The 20,763-nt window shown below is 44.0% G+C and overlaps 2 protein-coding genes across 15 annotated transcripts in view; both read right to left on the reverse strand.

Moving 5' to 3' along the window:
* IRAK2 (interleukin 1 receptor associated kinase 2) overlaps positions 1-9,719 on the reverse strand; it is a 33,431-nt gene extending 23,712 nt beyond the window's left edge. For 9 of the 14 annotated variants that reach the window (XR_014522949.1, XR_014522950.1, XR_014522951.1 and 6 more), the window contains exons 1-2: positions 9,267-9,719; positions 5,501-5,680 (exon numbers count right to left, since the gene is read on the reverse strand). Coding sequence is in view for 11 of the 14 variants with exons in the window: in XM_083491819.1 (XP_083347945.1) it covers positions 5,501-5,680; positions 9,267-9,489 (403 nt within the window). In the remaining 3 variants the exon portion in view is untranslated. The remainder of the gene's footprint in view (positions 1-5,500; positions 5,681-9,266) is intronic. The other 5 variants (XM_083491818.1, XM_083491817.1, XM_083491814.1 and 2 more) reach the window with 4 other exon arrangements.
* A 2,421-nt stretch (positions 9,720-12,140) lies between these two features.
* VHL (von Hippel-Lindau tumor suppressor) lies at positions 12,141-16,563 on the reverse strand. The gene is made up of 3 exons (XM_083493571.1): positions 16,133-16,563; positions 14,691-14,813; positions 12,141-14,086 (listed from the first exon to the last, which is right to left on the reverse strand). The coding sequence occupies exons 1-3, from the start codon at positions 16,344-16,346 to the stop codon at positions 13,878-13,880; spliced, it is 546 nt and encodes a 181-aa protein (XP_083349697.1). The 5' UTR covers positions 16,347-16,563; the 3' UTR covers positions 12,141-13,877.
* Positions 16,564-20,763: the final 4,200 nt, after the last annotated feature.

A 20,763-nucleotide genomic window follows, 5' to 3' on the forward strand; every position in this document is an offset into this window, starting at 1 on the left:
AAGTGGAACAGCAAATATAATTCTTTGGCCGGTGTCTCCGATATTTTTGCAGAGGTCAGCTAGTCCCTCTGCTAAGGCCTTCTTTGTGTGGCCCAAGCAAACACAACAACATTTGTGCAGCTATTGACATCTTTAATGAAGTGCTGCATTCCTTGTAGTGAACTTTAAAAAATCTGAAGAAGAAAGAAGTCCCATGCTGCTAAAGGAATATGAAACCTTGTTGAATAGATCCTCTCCACTATATGCCAAAAATGTTTAGAAGTATAGATGCATGTAAAAAGCAGGAAAAGCAGGTTATTTTTCTCGAAGAGGTAAAGTGGCATGCTTTATATGCTAAGAGTACTCAGAAACATTGTTCACATTTTCTAGGAGTGAATCAGCGTGAATTACAACAGATAATAGAATTCTTTTTCTGTGCATCAGGGATGAGTGTGCACAGAGAGCAATTTGATTTGGAAAAGTAACTGGAACAATTAAATTCTCAGCATGGGCTGTCAAATCACTGCAATGGTCACATTGGTTGGCCTGTTTAAGGCCTGGGCAATAACGAGTTTCCATTTTTTAAACGTCAGTTTAAAACTAAAAATAGTTGCAATTTAAATATGCAGTCTCATTTGCACCCTGGCACCTCAGAGTTAGCATGAACAATGAAGCTACTGTTACAGATAGGTAGCCGTGTTGGTCTGCCATAGTCAAAATAAAAAAAATCCTTCTTCAGTGTATCTGAAGAAGTGTGCATGCACACGAAAGCTCATACCAAGAACTAACTTAGTTGGTCTTTAAGGTGCTACTGGAAGGAATTTTTTTATAATGAAGCTACTGTTAATGAAGCTTCTTATTTTGTACTCCTAGGTGGATTCCGCAAAAACAGTGGATCAAGACTGGCAGTGGGAAACCCAGTATGGCCCACTAAGCCATTTTCATCAATCCACAATACAGTACTTGTTCCACACCCAACATCCCACGAGTTCCAGACTGTGCTTTGCCAAGGGAAGCTTGCTGTCACCTGGCACAGGCTTTGCTACAGAATTCCCCTTGGGGAATTCCAAAATGCAGCCAATCTCAGAAAACACCAGAGCTGCAAGGGGAGCTTGAAGTCAGTGCCTATCAACTGATCGGTGGTAACTTCAAGCACCACTTGACTGGACTTGGATTCTCCTTCCTAGCATGGCTTGCTAGAGTGGGTCACCTGACACCCTAATGATATTAGGTGGCTGATAGGTAGATGAGCCCCACCCACCCACCAAAACAGGCAGCCGAGGGTGGGGGATTCCAGAACCGGCTCAATGGAACCCTAAGTACAACCAGGGCCTTCAAGGTTAGTTGTACAGTGGTACCTCAGGTTACATACGCTTCAGCTTACAGACTCCGCTAACCCAGAAATAGTACCTCGGGTTAAGAACTTTGCTTCAGGATGAGAACAGAAATCGTGCTCCAGTGGCACGGCGGCAGCAGGAGGCCCCGTTAGCTAAAGTGGTGCTTCAGGTTAAGAACAGTTTCAGGTTAAGAGCGGACCTCCAGAACGAATTAAGTACTTAACCCGAGGTACCACTGTACAACTAACCCAAATCCTATTCTGCTCAGAGGTTAGCCCAACCAAATTCAACAGAACTCACTCCCAGGGAAGTGCTTACAGGTCTACAGTGTTATTCTGGATGTAACCCAGAATCCAATCCCAACAGTGTGGACAAATGTTCTAGAAAATACCACATACAACAAAACAGCAAATACGTCCTGGGGAATACTCTAGTAGCATATTGCGTATTGTGTGTGTGTTTTGTTCAATGGGTATGTGCTGGGTGCATGTCTGTTGTGCTAACTGGCTCCCACTGTGGGTGGGCATCATGTGGGTGACATAGATGCCCCTGTCCCTGACTTATGGAATTTGGCGGTGTATCTAGAGATGCGGAGGGCATACCCAGAATTGTTAAGCCATTTTGCATTTTCTTGTAGGGTGTTTTTCCTTTCTGCACTTGGTCTCAGCAAGTACAGAATAGGGCAGCCATTCCACTGGGATAATAGCAATGTATCTCCCTGCCCTCAAAGATGGATCTAGGGGAGGGTGACTGGTTTGGTTGCACTGGATGCTGAGCTTCTTGGACACACCAACTGTGAAGTCCAATGGAAGGTAAGAGGAAGGGGGGAGCCAGATTTCAGCATCACACAGGGTGCCACTGAAATCTGAAACTGCCCTCCCTTATAATCGATGTACGTATAAGATTTTTCTGTCAGCCTGATGACACCCTTTTTTTCTTCTTTCACCACCAGAAAGCAATGCTCTGCTGGCATGCTGGAAGTAATCTAATTGGGGGATTCTAGATTTTGCAACGAAGAACAGCAGCATAATAGGGAAGTCATGAGTCACCACCATCCATTCTTCCTCTAGCTGCTAGTGTCTCACATTAGCATTGAAGGCACACTGCCATATTGTCTAATCATGTTTTGCAACAATTTTGAACCCAGTAGATGACAGATTTTTTTAATGAAAAGACTGAAAACATCCCAGCATGTTTCCTGTCTAATTTTTGAAATTTATCACTATGGGCATTTCTACATGAATGCAATATTTTCCTAGTACTGTGTGTGTGTGTGTGTGTGTGTGTGTGTGTGTGTGTGTGTGTATCAAAGTTTACAGGAAATTTAAATCAGATGTACCCAATTTGCATCACTCTCAATGGCCACATTCACATTATTTTTCATTCAAAAAAGGACAATGCAGAGGAATTCGTATATGCTACGATGAGCTCAAATAAAAAATGGTGTTAACAGAAAATGGTTAAAGCAAAAGCTGATCTAAAATATTTTAAACAGAAAATTATTTTCTGTGGTTAGCATGGCAATGCAGCCCTCTTTCCCCTTTCAAAGAAGGGCTACTTCCCCTTCTTAACCAATGTGCAGGTGTGAAAGCAGTGAAGGGGGGATTTATATCAGTAAACCATATTTCTATGTACAAAAAAATAGTATTCAGCATTCACTGAAATACGGATACTGTAATTGTGTGTGTGTGGCAGGGGGAGTTACACAACATAAGGTTTCCACAGAGAAGGCTCATAGTCTGGCTTAGCTTCACAGGAACTGTGGTTAGTTTAAAATCACATTTAGAGGTATACACTCTCCTCTGGTGTACAAAAGAGGAGTGGGGAGGGGGGCAGCCTGAAGCTTTTTGCGGTTCATGCTCATAATGGGAAACCACAGTTCCTGTTACAACTGACCCCAACCCTGGTGCCTATACAGACATACCTAGAAACAATGGTTCTTGTACCCTGGGTATTTCCCCCTGCTTTTCCATACTATAAAGAGCGCAGGGGAGCCAACAGTAAAACAACAAATTACAATATAATGAAAACAAATGGATCAACAAACAGAAAAAAGAACAGATAAAGAAAAGCAACCAACTTAACTAAAACTGCCAACCAACAACAGGGGAAAGCAATCAACCTGACAAACCAAAGGTCTGCCTAAAGAAAACAATATTTGTCATCAGGTGGCGCTGTGGGTAAAACCTCAGTGCCTAGGGCTTGCCGATCGCATGGTCAGCGGTTCGAATCCCCGCAGCGGGGTGAGCTCCCGTCTTTCGGTCCCAGCTCCTGCCCACCTAGCAGTTCGAAACCACTCTTAAGTGCAAGTAGATAAATAGGTACCGCTTTATAGCGGGAAGGCAAACGGCGTTTCCATGTGCTGCGCTGGTGCTGGCTCGCCAGAGCAGCTTCGTCACGCTGGCTACGTGACCTGGAAGTGTCTTCGGACAGCGCTGGCCCCCGGCCTCTTAAGTGAGATGGGCGCACAACCGTAGAGTCGGACACGACTGGCCTGTACGGGCAGGGGTACCTCTACCTTTAAGAGGGGCTATAAAAGGCCACGCTAGGAAGGTATGAATAATAAACAAAACTCAATACAGCAAAAAACATTGCAGTGTATCCTCAATCTCCAACAGAACTGTTACTGTTCAGGATAGCTACATATTCTTCAAGGATACCATACAAACTACAATCAGCCCAGCGGCGTAGCGTGAGTTGTCAGCACCCGGGGCAACGCAAGTAATTTGCGCCCCCTAACCCGGGGCAAGGCAAGTAATTTGCGCCCCCCCAACCCCTAACCTGCGAGTTGCCGCTGGCGCTGCCGCCCAAACGACGCCGCTTGCCTGGAGGAGGAGGGGGGAGAGAGGCGAGGAAAATGCAACGGCCCAGCAGCTGCAGCAGCAGCGGCGGAGGCGGGGCTGTGAGGAGGGGCTGCCTGGCGCGTCCTCCGCGGCGAGCGCTGAGAGCCGCTGCCTACCGGGTGCCTTCAGCCCGGACGCACGCACAGCTCGTCGGTTCCGCGAGACATGCGGCTCCGCTACAGCCTGCGCCCGAGGCTCTTCGGCGACTCCGGAGGCAGCGAGCGCGCCCCCCCCCAGATGTTGCGCCCGGTGCGGCCGGCACCCCTGGCACCCCCCACACTACGCCACTGAATCAGCCCAATTCATTTTCCGCTTCCAAGCCTTCTATCTTGTTTTTCCAACTAAAACATAACATTCCACAGACCACAGCATGCTCAGTCTTCACAGGGCTGGTTTTTTTTGTTTGTTTTTTTGGAGTGCATGCCCCGTTTAGTTTTGTTTTTGTTTTTAAATGTTTCATACTTTGGCATATCATGAGCTTCACATAAGCATACAAACATCTTCCACTTGTTTCTCAGTCATCTGGTTTTAGCTCCAAACCTGTCGACACATAACCTCCTGAGTTTGCTATTAGAGAGAAGTAGTGAAACCCCTAACAAAATATTGCTTGGATTTTTATTTCTGGCAACTGGTATTCAGAAGCGTTACTGTCTCCAACCATCATGGCTTTTGACAGCCATCTCCTCCATTAATTTTTCTAATCTTCTAGAGCCATCTAGGTAGGTGGCCATCACTGCGCCATAGGGGAACAAGTTCAAAAGTTTAACTATACAGTGGTACCTCGGGTTAAGCACTTAATTTGTTATGGAGGTCCGTTCTTAACCTGAAACTGTTCTTAACCTGAAGCACCACTTTAGCTAATGGGGCCTCCTGCTGCCGCTGCGCCGCCGGAGCACGATTTCTGTTCTCATCCTGAAGCAAAGTTCTTAACCTGAGGTAATATTTATGGATTGGTGGAGTCTGTAACCTGAAGCGTATGTAACATGAAGCGTATGTAACCCGAGGTACCACTGTACGCTGTGTGAACTGATTCTTCCAACATTCAGCTTCACTCATTTCCTGCTCCTTCCCCCTCCCCTTTCCTTTGCATGGCCTCAAGCATATGTACATTTCCTCTTTTCTGTTTGTAGTCCCCTAGTTCTTTGCTTTCAGGGTTCACCTAAGCAGGCTCCCTTTTTGCTTAGTGACCCAATTCTGGCTGCTAAATCAGCAGCCCCTGCTGGAATGGAGTTCAGCTCTAGAAGGAACGACAATGGCAATGGGCGTTGACGAACAAGCTTTTCACTAAATTGTTATAAGCAACTGCTAGGTAGTTCTAGAGAAAGAAGTCCAGCTACTCACAGTTTGCAATTACTTGTGCTGCCCGATAGAGCTGAAGTTCCTGCAGAAGCTCAAACAACTGCTGGACGGTTGCGAGTCTCACTCCCCACCACCACATCAGCTCTCTTGTTACACTGATTCCTGCCTTCTCCATGCACTTGATTTTCCTCAGCTCGGTCTGGTCAGTTATCACATGGGATGCTAAAAGAAAACCAGGCAGATTTGGTTCAGAAGTAAAATCCAAGGCATCACAAGTGTAGCTTAAGGAGAAACACACATTCCCTTTCGTATGAATTTGGCACCCATTTTTTCTTCTGTAATTAGGGCAGGGTTGCCATATGTCCAACAACTTTTCTGTCTGGATTTTCACTGTTTGAAACATGGCAACCCTAAATTAGAGAGATACTTGTACACGTGCAAACCAAGCATTTATCTTTCGCATCATTCATCCCTCAAGGAATGTAGTCCAGCAACTCCTACCTCTTGACTCATATTGCACAGTGAATGAAAAGGAAAGTCTCAAACACATCCTGCTGCTCTATACACAAGGCAGCTTCATTCTTTCCAAGGAAGAACAGAAATGTGATAACCTAGGCAAAAATGTTGGCAGCTAAAGGATTCTTAGGTTAATTCTAATCGGGAGTCCACTACCTTAAATTTTTGTAAAAGGTACCAAACCTGGTGACAGAGGTGGAAATAATTAACATGAGAGTCCTGCACTATAAACAGTAACAAGCCTAGGTGTTTCTATGACAATGCTGCAATCTTTGGATGACTTATTACTCCTGAAGCTTCAGAATAAACAGTGTGGGACAAGCAGTTGTAGGATTGCAGGTTTTTGCATCAGAAGCTAGACAGAGGTACTTTTTATGTGACTATTGAATTTTTAATTGGTGTAACCCAGACTTAGTGACTTTAGGGTGCAGGGTAGGCAATTAAGCAACCAACCAACCAACCAACCAACCAACCAATCAATCAATCAATCACATTCAGCCACTGTTTTGTTGTCCCAGGCTAGATTCCCCCTGGCATGGGATCACAATACAAGATTTTCTGCGCAGTGTAGCTTGCAAGGACTAATCATTCAGTGCATTAGGAAAGTACTCCATGACACTGTCAGGTATGCTTTTACAGGTATCTGCATTTTTCTTCCCAAACGGCTAACAGTAGCTGCGGGGAAGAGAAAGATTACCCAAAAAATGCATTAAACCTCTTCCACAAAATATACTGCACTTATGTAAAAACCCACATGAGATCTAACCTCCCTGGCTTTTCACACTCGGGATGTATAATGTTATGAAGCTGTGGGTTCAAGACACCCTAAATTCCAGATCAAGTTAGTGTTGGAATTTAATTAAGGTGTGCTAGATTTTAATTAAGGCTTCCATGTAAAACTGTGGGTCAGACTACCAAGTGCCAGAATATAAATTGGACCTGCGTGCATTAGTGTTTATTAAGAAATATGTGCTGGAGTCTAGACACTTCTAATCCTTCTAATGCAATTTAGGCAAACTGCTTAAACTGTGCATCTTTTAACTATTTAATCCTAGGCAAACAACATGTGTAAAAGCTAATTTCCTTTGAGATAATAGCCTGGGGGTAATGAGCCATCTAGCACATCAAAGGTGTGGGGCCTCTCCCTGTATTACAAAAAACTAGAGGTTAGGTTAGCAAAGGGTTTAGACAATAAACCCGAGTTATGCAATGGAGTTAGTAAGCAATGGGATGGGGGGGGGGGGCAAAGGCAGAGGAATGGTTGGTGACTAAAGCTGTTGTGGCTATGGAAGAAGCCCAAACCTCTTGGAATGTGAATGCTCTGCGCTCCCTCCATCTAGACTCAGGTTGTGGAAATAAACCATGTATCATAAAGACACCACAGTCTCTGCTGTGCCTCATTTCCAAAAGAAAGCACAGACCCTAGCAAGTGTACCTGGTGCCCCTGGAATCTCACACTGCTCAGACATTGGGGTGGCACATAACAATATTTTTAGGACCCAACTTATTTCTGTTATTATAAGTTTTCTGAATGGTTTTTAACACTGTCTTTTAATTGCTGTAACCTGCCCCAGGACCTTAGGGTGCAGGGCATGTGATAAATAATATAGTTTAGCCAGAGCAGGCTGTCAGCATTAGATTACATCAGTGCTCCTTCGCAATATTGCACAACAGTGTCAGGGGTCTCTCGAGTTCTGCATCACACTTCCTTTGATGGTCAGCCAGACACTTCCCGGAAGCCCATAAAAAGGACTTACGGTCACAGCTCTCACATTGTTACTCCCCAGCAGCTGGTGTTCAGAGACTTTATTCTACCTGTACTGGACACCACTGTGTCTAATATTTTAAAGGTGTAATAGTCTTGGGGCAGAAGATCCATATATTTACTTATGTGTTGTGGAAAGAAGCAGTATTTTCTCTCATCTGTCCTGAATCTACTGCCTATAATTTCCATTGGATGACCCTGAGTTTCTAGTCTTAGGAGAGTGGGATGAGGAAACTGTGGCTCAGTCAACAGAGCATAAGACTCTTAATCTCAGGGTTGTGGGTTTAAGCCTCACACTGGGCAAAAGATTCCTGCATTGCAGGGGGTTGGACTAGATGACCCTCATGGTCCCTTCCAACTCTACAATTCTATGAAGCTGTCTCTGTATCCATCTTTTCCACACCAATATCCCTTCCTCCACAGCCAGGCAGAAAAAGTGGCTTCACACCAAGTCGGCCCATCACTCCATCTAGCCCAGTGCCATCTATCCATCACACCAGTCAGTATATACTGACTGACAGCTCTCCAGGATTCCAGGCAAGACAGAACCTTTCCCAGCTCTACCTGGAGATGCCAGGGACTGGGAAGTACTAAAACACAGGACACTGACCACCAATAGCTGCTGTTTAGCAGTAATGTTCAGACGCAGGGCAAGAGCAGTAAGAATTGCGTACAGAGGGCAGGAACAGAGCATGGAAGGACTTGACAAGTTGGATAAATGCACTATAGCTTTAAAAATGCTTCAGATGAATTATTTTGCCAGAAGATGTTTTAACAGTGCTTTCAAGTTATATTTTAAATGGATGTACTTATTTGAAAAAAATGATTTATCAGTCGCCTCGTAATCTGCTCTAATGCTTTGGAAAGCTAAATAAACCAATGTCTATCCTAACCTTTGATTACAGAGTTTAATGTGACAGTGCACAGTTGAATCCATAAATCTGGGGCCTGTATGATGTGTGGAGTTTTTAAGTGCCGGACAGATGTGCTTCAGTGAAATATGAAGGGCTGCCACAGGTTCCCCTATTGGCAAGCGCTGTCCTTTCACCTTCCATATGACAAGTGCAGGTGTCCCTATGTTTTAGCTGAACCCTGAATCAACTATCCCTGGGACCCTTTTTTATCCAAGAAGCAACAAGTTTCATAGCACCGGTAGAGTTCACAAGCCTTGAATCAGACCCAGCAGCTTGTGAACTCTACCGGTGCTATCAAAGCTGTGGCTTTTGGGAGGAGAAGGGTCCCTGGGATAGATTTGATTCAGGGTTCAGATAAAACATAGGGACACATGTGCTTGTCATAGATCTAACCGTCTATCTATCTCCTTAAAACCAGCACTCCCTCCACCACCGGGGGCTCCGGGTGTGATCCCCCCCCCCACTGCTCTTACTGGGCCACATCCCTGAACTCGCTCCCGCCGATGGGAGCTGAAGTCCCACAAAATCCGACAGGCCAAAAAAGTTGCCCTGGGACCCCCAAACCCGGCGCTGCTGCTCCCCCACCCGCCAGGCGACGAGATCCCGGGCTCACCAAAGCGCATCCAGTCGTAGTCGTTGAGGCAGTCCATCTTCTGGCAGAAATCCTCCAGCACCCAGGCGGGCATGCTGTGGATGTAAGGAGACTGCGCAGCAGAACTGCCCAAGGAAAACGGCGTCGAGGGATATTGCGGCGGCGGCTGCCGCTGCTGCAGGGCCATGTCTTTCTCCTGCTGTGTCACAGCCGCGGGAATTCCCCTCTCTTCTCCTTTGGCCATGGACGGCTGTCCACCCAAAGGCCTGAAGGAGGAAGGAAATGGGTTTCTTTTTTCTCCTTGACTCCAGCCAGCAAGCCTGGTCTCCTCCCCGTCTGAAGGAGCCACTCCTCGCTTCACAAAACTTGTCAGCGGCTTTATTTTTGTCGGTCAGACTCCGCCCTGTCCTGCCCCGTTTCCCGACGCCGGGGAGTTCTCTCAATGACGCCAGGACCAGACTGGCTCGCCTCCCTTCTTCGAGGGCTGCGCGCTTGTTCCCACTTTGCGCTCCCGCGGCCGGACTCTTTATGAACCAGCTCGCACCTGATTTTTCCCAGCCGATCGGTGCGCAGCAGTAAAAAAAAACAAGGGAACGGGCTGATCTAGCTGAAGCCTCGACTTCCCTGGCTTCAGGGCATGTGTGGTTTTTAAAAAGGAAAGGTTAATAAATAAAATAAATAGGGAAGGAAGGAGGTGCACGATTGTGAATAGACGAGCAAATTACAGTATTCTGGCGAAAAACTTAGCTCCCGGAAACAATCAACTGGTTGTGAGTTGAAGGAGTTAGGATGGGGAGCTAGGATGGGCGAATCTTGAACTTGGCTGGGGAAACCCAGCCACACGGATGGGGTATATTTATTATTATTATTATTATTATTATTATTATTATTATTATTATTATTATTATTAGCGTCTAAACTGAAGTGTGCAATCTTTTCATTTCTTTTTTTAAACATAAAATGGGGAAAATATAGGACAGAAAACAGTAGTGACTAGTCGATTGAATTGTGGAGAAGGAAAACTATGCAAGTAACATTCCGCCCAACTTTTCAGCAAGAAGCAGCAAAAGGGTGGCACCAGAAAGGCGAGAGAAAAAATAGAAAAAGCAGCAGCTGCTAGGAAAACAATTTAGACTGCAGCCTTCTCTACATTGCTAGAGTGGGTTTAAGCCAATGGGGTTTACTTCTGCATAGGCATGCATAGGATTGCGCTGTTATTGTAGCAAGCCCCCTTTTTTTTTACAATATGAAGCCCATCGTTAGATGCAATGGTCAAAACAAACATATAAACAGAGGAACACAAATTAAAAGGTATGGTATTAGAATGAAGAAGGCTTGTCCTAAGATGTTCACCTATCCATTCTGGTGTATTCAGGACTAGTCCCAATACATTTTGTTTACTCGGCTGAAGGACAAGATGGCAACCTTGCACCCCATCCCTTTCCATGTACCAGTCAACCTGATTTGTAATTTAATCTTCACCACAAGTGACAGGCCACTATCCCCCACTACAGCTGAGGACAGCAGGTTAGCTTGGTTAGGATGCATGTGGTATATATAGCTCTGCCCGCCGACACCTCTGTGCCATTCCTCTGCTTCTGCTGCCTGAGGCAGCCGCCCCACTGTCTAATGGTAGGACTGGCCCTGATTTAGTAAATCCATCATAATACACCGTTTGCTTCTGCGTGTAAAACTTTCACACTTCTGATTACAAAAATACAGAAACATAAATTGTGTGCCATTAAAATATTCTATGAAAAATATTCCAAATAGGATATTCTAATATTGTACATACCGTAATCTAATACTGAATCACTTACATATTTTCCCTTCTCCAGCATCAAGAACCACATGTTAGGAGTGCTCGGCTGTGAATAGTAAATGTAAATATTGCTGATTTTAACCTAATTCTTGCTTATACACAAGGATCTTCGTCTGAGATTTCTTTTTTAAAAAGGAGACAGATTCCAGACTAACAGCAATCATCCATCAATCTTTATTGTGGTCAAAGATAGCACAGTCCTAATCATGCCATCTCTGAAATAAGTGCTATTGAATTCAATGTGGCTTATTCCTGGGGAAGTGGGATTAGGATTGTAGCAATTCCATTTTAGATACCCATGTAATGTTTAAGATAACAAGCATACCAGCCTAAAGTCTAAGACTCTCAAGCTTGCACTGTTTTAAGAAAAGAAAATACAGTAGCAAAACAAAAGGGGGAAATGACTCCTACATTAAAAATCCATCTGTTCCACAGGCAATCAACATTGAAACATTGGTTAAGAAAAAGAAGCTGCTCTTCCTCTTGGTCATTTTTGGCAGTTGGCAGACCATGAAACTCTTAATCTTAGGGTCATGCGTTCCAAGCCCCATGTTGGACAAAAGATTCCTACACTGCAGGGGGGCTGGACTAGATAACCCTCATGGTCCCTTCCAACTCTACAGTTTTATTATTCTAAGGGGGGGGGTCATTGCTAAATAAGACATTGAAAAGGGAGTAACACATTACCACCAACAAAACAAAATACAATGGTACCTCGGGTTACAGATGCTTCAGGTTACAGACTCTGCTAACCCAGAAATAGTACCTTGGGTTAAGAACTTTGCTTCAGGATGAGAACAGAAATTGCGCAGTGGTGGTGTGGCAGCCCCATTAGCTAAAGTGGTACTTCAAGTTAAGAACAGTTTCAGGTTAAGAACAGACCTCCAGAACGAATTAAGTTCTTAACCCGAGGTACCACCGTATATGAAATGAACCTGAGAGTCACACATGAACTTTAAGAACAGGCATGCATCCTAGTATATTTTATTAGCAAACATAATGGCTGCCACCATTGCTTACATATAATAAAGCACCAGACAAAGTAAAGAATGGGGGAAATAATAGTGCTGCAATTAAGGGAAAAAACCGCTTTAATGCCTCATAGGTTAAAAAATAATAATACATGAAATGGCATTGTATGGAATGCTGAGCAATAGCTGAATACATAATAAAAGCAATGTTTAAATATCAAAATTGCAATTCTAATAATCTGGTCTGGGCAGCTGATCTTCTCACTAGGTATTTATCAGAAACAAAGAACCATATAAATCTAACAATGCTCCAAATGTGCCCCAGCATGTTCAAAAATTCAGATACAAAACTGACAGCTTAGCTACTGCAATCTATCTTGCATGGAATTCACAGACTTTCTTCTTCATTTTGCCATTTTTGATTCTTCCTTTAGACCTGGAAGAACACACAGAATCCCACAAAGAATCCCAGGAACTGTAGGTCTGTTAAGGATGCTGGGAACTGTAGCTCTGTGAAGGGTAAACCTTTCTCTTCCCTCCTCTTGCAGAACTCCTAAGGGAAAGTTCTGGTTGTGTGCACATATTTGTCTGGCAACATCAAAAGTACAGATTTATCATATATACAGAAATCTCTCAAGCTTTAACTTTTTAGAAAGAAATTTACAAAGTATACAAAAAAATTAGTACACAGCTACATCACAAACCGGTGACTTTACAAAAGGTAACAATTTACAACACATTCAATACACCGTAATGTCTTCAACAAGTTCATTTCACAGTAGTCCTATTAAGATACTTGGAAATAACTGTACAAGATCAACTAGTAAAAATGTTGGGTTGACACCCAAAACCAACAATTTTTAATAGTTGCAAACACAGGATATTGGAAAATAGGAAAATAGTGTTCCACTGATCATCTGTGTAGCTCAAAGCAAAAATAGGTTCTAAAGTAGTCAGCTTCATAACTGTTGCCTCAAAATTTTGCAGATAATTTTTAAGAAGGCAATATATAGCTTGGGGAGTGTTAAAAAAAAAAGAGTAGCAAAGAATGAGTTTGATGGACCTCTAAGCGACAGAATATTCTTTTCATACTCACAAAATTCACCTTCAATGCGATAGCAACCTTTGACTGAGGGTGAAATTGTGATCTGAGAAAAAACTTTGTCTGCACCACGGAGCTGCCAGGCTCTTTCTCTAGCTGAAGTGGGAACAGTAGTAGCTCCCATCACACCAAAATTCCCATAACAGCATAGACAAACATAGGGCAAATGTGTGACAGAGTGCAGTTCCTGCACATTGGAAGTATGTTGGTCCACCATAGGAAATAATGACCTGTAGGAAACCGCTGGCACAAGAAAAAGTAAATCAAGAGAGTTCTAATTTACAGTATGCAATCTGAATTATTGGGGGACACACACCAAATTGCAGTTTAAAGATAATTTATCATTTGGTATGATAATTAAATTAAAGTTGCCCAAATTCCAAAGACCACACATACAGGGTGTTTTCTAAACACATATATAATAAAATGATATTTTAAATAAGTGGAAAATCACATGAAACGGCTTTTGCCAATCTAATCTTCTATCAACTGACATATGTGTTTGTATTTGGTCTAATGTAAAATACAATTTGTATAGGTTTTCCCAGGACAGGATTTCGTTGAGTATTTTCAGCCGCAGCATTCTACCACTCTGCCTCATTGTCCCATGGCTTTGTCTCTAAGTTATGAAGTTACAAGTTCTAAACCAAAGCAATGTCTGCTTCCTAAAACACTATGGAATGTAAATGTCTTTTCAGTTCATACAGCAGTTAATGCCTCTTATACCCAACAATTTATTAGTAAGAGTAGTTTTCCACTGCTGACCCTCCAACTCTATTCCTTAGCCTATCATTTGTTTCCAGAGAAAGCCGCTGAAGATCCTTCCTAATATCTGGATGATCTTCTAAATCTTCATATAGTGACCGAACAATGTCTAATTTCCTGTAGTCCACTGGTTTTACTAAAGCACGGACAACTTGGAGACATCTTTCCTTCAGAGTGTACACTGCAGAGAGATGGTAAAGTGAGATTTTAAATGTCATGCTGAAGATATTGAGGCATGGATCACAAATACCGGAATACCATGTTTTGCTAATCAGTAAGAAAAAGAAATACAATTCATTCTTAATCTGATAGACCAGAGATGGGAAACTGTGGCCCTACAGATGTCACAGGACTACAACTCCCATCCTCACTGGCCATGCCAGCTGGGGCTAATGGTAACTGTACTCCAATAACATCTGGCAAACATGAAGCATTATGAAGGCACAGAATGAGAAACTATACAAGTAACCTTTAATAGCAGCAACTGGAATACACTGTTTGAGAAACATCACTTTTTAATTTCTGAAATGCCCCATTACTGGCTTTTCTTATGGTTAAGATCAAATGATTTAAAATTATTTGTAACCGGACAGAATTGGGAGTATCTTAAATGAACCTTGGGTAGGTGGGAAGGACTGTTTTGAGGGTGTCACACTGCTACAAATAAAAATAATCAGACATTTTACTTGATTACTATTTAGTCAAACGGGAATCTGACTATAATTGCACAACATTATTCACAGTGTAAAGAGATAAAGACATTAGTATTATAATTGGATTTTTACCTGGTAGTGTAATATTTGCAAATACAGGCTGCCCATTCATATTGCGGGTAGCCACAAACAGCTCTGCTTGGTTGACAAGAAGACTATCATCTGTCCCAGCATCTCTGAACAGCCAAAGATGTTCTAGAAAACAAATCACAAATGAAGTTAGGGCATAAGAGCATAAAAAGAGCCCTGCTGGATCAGGCCAAAGGCCCATCTAGTCCAGCATTCTGTTCTCACAGTGACCAACCAGATGCCCACGAAAAGCCAGAAAAGAAGGGCAGTATAGAAATTTAATAAACAAATTTTAAAAACAAACAAATAAGCAGGATCTAAGCTCAACAGCTCAGCAATGTTTACAGACTGATTCCAAATGGTATGCAACTACTGATGAGTCAAATGTGGTTCACTGAAACTTATGTCTGTATATGAAAGTTGCAAAAAGAATGCAGAAAAGGCTATACAGTACTGGGTTTAAAGAAAAACAAATGAGCAGCTGCACAGGGATACAGTATTCCTATCAATAAATATAACAACAACAACAACAACAACAATAATAATTTATATCCCATCTGACTGGGTTGTCCGAGTCACTGTGGTCAGCTTCCAACCTAATATAAAAGCACAACTAAACACCAAGCATTAAAAACTTCCCCATACAGGGCTGCCTTCAGATGTCTAAGGAAGGCCATATAATTGTTTATCTCTTTGACATATGAAGGGAATTGGTTCCACAGGGCGACTGTGACTACCAAAAAGGCCTTTTGCGTGGTTCTCTGTAACTTCACTTCTCGCATTGCGGGAACTGTCAGAAGAACCTTGGAGCTGGACCTCGGTGTCTGGGATGGACATGGGGTTGCAGACGCTCCTTAAGGGATCCAGGGGTTGAGGCTGTTCAGGGCTTTAAAGGTCAACAACACCAACACTTTGAATTGTGCTCGGAAATGTACAGTACTGGGAGCCAATGCAGGCTCGCAGTCCCCAATCTGGCAGCCGCATCCTGGATCAGTTGGAAGGTGCCGAATCCCCTTCACAGCTGCTCCCACCACTTTCCTGGGGCCGAAAGGAGGTCTTCCGAGATCCACCCAGCTGCGCTCCTCTGCACACAGGAGCGGCCATCCCAACCACTGCCTTCGAGGCAGTCCAGGCCTCCTTCTCCAAAGGCAACGTGGCCAAACCACCCCACTCTGGTGTCCCCCCAATTCCTGCACCCGCCGCCCCACTTTCTAACCCTACTCCGGACCCTTCCGCTCCTGGCTTCTCGCACGGCCGAGGCCCTTCTAACGTCTGAGGGAAGAGGGAGCAGAAGCCCGGCTGCAGGCGCAGGTTTCGCTGGAAGGTTCGTGCCAGGAAGCTCCACCTGTTGAATATCTGCCTGCCTAACCTTCAGGCACCGAAGCAGCGGCGATGCTTTCCTGAGCTGCCCCCGTCGCCCTTCTTCTCCCCGTCATAATACCCACCCAGGTAGCTGTGCATCCGTCGGCCCGTGCCGGGCTTCAGGCTCGGATAGGAGCGCGGCTTCCCCTCGAAGTCCAGCCAGACGGGGCTGACCAGGCGGGGGCTGCGGTTACAGAAAATGACCTGGCAAGGTTCCCGAGTGTTCACCGAGCGCAGGCGCCCCAAGGCCTCTCCCGCCCCTCTCTCCTCGTCCTCCTCCCCGGGTTTCTGCGGCATTCTGGCGACTCGGAACCACACGAAACAGCACCTCCGCCGCGCAGCCCAAGTGAAGCGGAGGCCTACCACGCCGGGCCTAGACGTGCGCAAGCAGCCATTGCTTTGTAGAGGCTGAGGGAGGGGGGAACCAGAGCAACACTACGCATGCGCACCCTCAGCGGCCATTGTTTTGTGGGGGAGCCAGAGAGGCAGGCGCCGCCGCCGCCGCCGCTCACTTCCTCTGGGCGCCTGCGCAGTTCGGCGTTTCGTTTGTTTAGGGGAAGGGTCTCTGTTGCGCCCTTAGCTTCATGCCAAGCCAGTTTATGATATGGTCATTTCATAATTAGCCATTTTGAAAATGGTAAATTGAGGTTTTTCTTTCTTTTTTGCGGGGGCTGGGGTGGGGTAAAAGTTCCATTAAAACCGATGAGGGAGGGGAAGGGATGTTAACCTCAGGAAACAGAGAGTAGGCTGGGGAAATTAGAGTTTCCTCAATGAGTTGCTCTATATAATATGTGTGCGTGTCAAAAGCAGAACGTGGATATGCAAATACGGCTGCAGACGCATTGTATGACCTCTTTTCGAGAAGTACAACAATCCATTGGTTTCGAGCACATAGTGATGGTTTCCCTTTTAGCTAAGGAGATTTGTATGACGATATTGGCAGCGTCCTTACAGTGCTGCCCTATAAATCTCCATTAAATTCAATAGTGCTTACTCCCAGGTCAGTGAGTATAGCCCAGTATCCCACTTACCACAGCAGACAACAACATGCTCCAACAAGGATGCTGCCTCCAATTCTGGAAGTGGCATATAGTCATGATTAGCAGTCATTAATAACCTTATCCTTCTTGAATTTGACTAAATTCCCTTTTAGGATTCCTAGATCAGCTGAAGCTGAGACTTAGTTGTCCTTGTTGGCCTGGTGATGGACTGGAGAAACCTTTATTGTATCCACTACAGTAAAGGTTTAGTCTTTGTTCTATTTATTTCAGGCATTTGCTTATTGTACCCTGTTCTGATAAAGCTTTTTGGAAATTAAAAATGGGCTTTTTGCAGTAAGAAAAGTGACATAAAATGCAATATAAAGTGGGAAGTAACAATCATAGGATGGGGAGTTGTATATTCTCTGCACAAGCAGATCAACATGGATGTGCAATTTAACAGTTGTTGCAGGAACCCCCCCCCCAATCATTCAGTTTGTACAAACTTCACACACACTACATACGCTACGCTTTCTCTATAAATTCATAGAAAATCAACCATACATCGGATTTGCACTGTTCCACTTTTATTTTACTCCATGAAGGAAGGACTACAAAATGGGGGTTTGATACAGGGCAGCCATAATCCCTTGAGCATACCAGCACATACACAGGAGCCCTGCCCAGTTGCTATGCCAACCCTGATAGTCCTAGACAGAAGACCACCAAGATCACAAAGAACTTTCATATGGGAGTGGATTCAGCACGGACTGGAACAAAGGACAATAATCAGCTCTTCCCTCTGGGGGCAGGAAACTGCAAACTCCCCTCTGTCACCTGGAAAGTACTCGTGGGGAGGGGGAACCAGCCAGGTGACAGGACACTCATGTTACCACCACAACTCCTCCCTCAACCCCTCCTTTCTGTGATGTATGTATGATGTTTCTGGGGGTGGTCTTGATCTACAAGGTGGCAATTTCAAAAGTCTTTATAAGGCCTGGCGCACCATTTTTCTGGGTCCTTCCTCTCTCCTGCAAGTGAGGGGAGCACCCTGTTGCAACTGATCAATAAAGGCTAAGCCTACAGGCTGCTGTTTTGCTCCAAGTTATCCTGGTTGGTGTCTTTGTTTTTGTCCAAGGGAGCCCTCGGATTTTTCCATTAATACAGTAGAATATAACGGTTGTGCAAACAAATCAGAATGTATAAGCAGGCTGTTTGGAGAAGGGTTGGGTTAAAGTATCTCTTTTACAGTGCAATCCTATGCATCATGGAGTCTTAGTACCCTATATGTCGCCAAGACCAGACAGTATTAATTCAGAATCTTGCTGCAGGCTTTTTGTGTGTGTGCATTATTCTCTGTGAAACATGGGTGCGGTTCTTTAGCTTTATTGATAGTGGGGCAAATATATCTCAAAAGGTAGGGTAATTCCAAGATGTTAATTTTCAATTTACTTAACATTTTCATAGCTTCAGGCCTAAATTTAGCAGAATTTCCTGCTGTTGTAACATAGCACTTCCTTGTTCTGCTACAGAGGTCTCTCTTGGTGTTTCCAGAGGTGGATGATTTAGTAGCACCCAGTCATTGTTCTTCTTTAAACTAGAAGTGGATTAGCGGCTGTTCTTCCAAATCCATGTGATCTGCCCCATTTCCCACAGGCTCAAATGTTGAGGTGGGCTGAATTTTCATTGGGACCATGCTGCCCCTTTATCCATTCCCAATCATGACCCAGTCCCTAATTTCAAGATGGGGAGAGGGCTGATGTGCTCAGGTCCTGCTTACAGACCTTGCTTTACAGACTTTCCATTGGCATCTTGTTGGCCACTGTGAGAACAGGATGTTGGAGTGGATGGGCCACTGGCCTGATCCAGCAGGGCTATTCGCATGTTCTAAAAATCTTTAAAAGCAATGTTATTTGGAAAAGTAATGCTAATTGCACAGAGTTGATTCCTAGAGGGAGCAGGGAGATACACAGAAGGAAATGACTAGAGCATACTAGCAACTAGCAGCCTGTATAGTCAGAATTTAAGAAATGTGATGGGTCATCTACACCTGTGGAAACCAGCTATTGTGGTTGCTGTGGTTGTTTTTTTAAAAAATTAAAAAATTTAACGTATTTCCTGAGTCTGATTAGGGAAGATGTTGGAGCAGAACATTATGATGGCTACGTCATGCGGATGCCTGCACATTTTTACAGGGCAAAAAGTGAACGTAGCCTGGCAGTTCTGCAGTAAATGAGGAAGTAGCCTCCAAAGTCTGTTTTAACAGCAGTAAGCTTGGCAATGAAGAAATGAAGGGCTCCTGTTTGTATGGAAATAGAATGAATTTATCTGGATGCTATTAGCAATGAGGTATGTGGGTGGGAGGTGCCAACTTTAAAACCTTTAAAGTGTTTTTAGCACTGAAGTTTGGTTGGTGATTCATATGTATAATTGGTATAAATTAATCAGTTTGTCCCATCTGTGTACAGGGGTGCTTCTGGAAATTAATCTATATCCAATTGTAAGTGACATGCTATTTGCTTTCTCATTTCAGTCAAATCTTCTGCATAGATTTTAAAAGGCATCCAAATGCAGTCATTCTTTGCTTGCTTTACAGAGCATCATACTGTGTTAGTGGTTCTTTTTTTGCTAAAATATATTTTTATTTGCTTTTTTTGGCTTCAAAACAGAGTTTGATTTGTAAAGGACTTTAGTTTCAAGATTTATTGAAATTAATGAAACTTGCATAAGCAAACAGTGTGCTGAGATCTGAATTCACAACAAAGGGAATCCCCTGAATTCAGGCTGGAATTCTGGGTATGCTTATGTGGGAGGTAAAGGAATTTACATCTGAGTACGCAGGTGGCGCTGTGGGTTAAACCACAGAGCCTAGGACTTGCTGATCAGAAGGTCAGCGGTACGAATCCCCGTGACGGGGTGGGCGCCCGGTGCTCGGTCCCTGCTCCTGTCAAACTAGCATTTCGAAAGGACATCAGAGTGTAAGTAGATAAATAGGTACCGCTCTGGCGGGAAGGTAAACGGTGTTTCCGTGCACTGCTCTGGTTCGCCAGAAGCAGCTTAGTCATGCTGGCCACATGACCCGGAAGCTTTCTGTGGACAAATGCCGGCTCCCTTGGCCAATAAAGTGAGATGAGCGCCGCAACCCCAGAGTAGGCCACAACTGGACCTAATGGTCCAGGGTCCCTTTACCTTATATATGCAGAGGGTTGCACTTTAAATGTCGGAACATAGGATGACCATCTATCCTAACTTAGTCATTGACTTGGGGCAAGTACAAATGACTAGGTACCAAATGGTAATTGATCCCATGACATAGGCGTAACAGTAAGTATTGCCCCTGATAAATTAGAAGAATTTTGCCACAAGTCAAAAACCTGAACAGAAAAAAAAAATCACTACTTGGTGGGAATTGGATGACACAGAAGACTGGTTTACGAAGATCCAGAACATATGAAACATTTACCATATGATAATCTATCCTGGGTTTATTTTTCCTTTAAAAATAACAACAGCAGAGATCATTGTAATCTGTACTGAGATTTTAATATATGGGGAAAGAAGATTAGACTCTTTCCCTGATCTATTTTCCTGCTGTAGGTGATGTCGATCAGAATTTATTTTGAACCACCAATTTGAGTGCAAATGATCCCCAAGCCTATAAAAACGGGGATGTAAAACGAGAAACATTCCCTCTGATGTAGCTTACAGTTCACTTTAAGGTAAAAAGTTCATGC

The sequence above is a fragment of the Podarcis liolepis genome (genome assembly GCF_965112155.1).
Source record: "Podarcis liolepis genome assembly, chromosome: 2".
NCBI lineage: Eukaryota > Metazoa > Chordata > Lepidosauria > Squamata > Lacertidae > Podarcis > Podarcis liolepis.

Excerpts from the sequence above, each read along its gene's own strand:
- VHL (XM_083493571.1), bottom strand. The coding sequence starts at position 16,346 with ATGCCGCAGAAACCCGGGGAGGAGGACGAGGAGAGAGGGGCGGGAGAG. Across the intron at positions 14,814-16,132 it reads ACGGATGCACAGCTACCTGG|AACATCTTTGGCTGTTCAGA; the intron begins GTGGGTATTATG and ends TTTGTTTTCTAG. Across the intron at positions 14,087-14,690 it reads TGCAAATATTACACTACCAG|TGTACACTCTGAAGGAAAGA; the intron begins GTAAAAATCCAA and ends ATCTCTCTGCAG.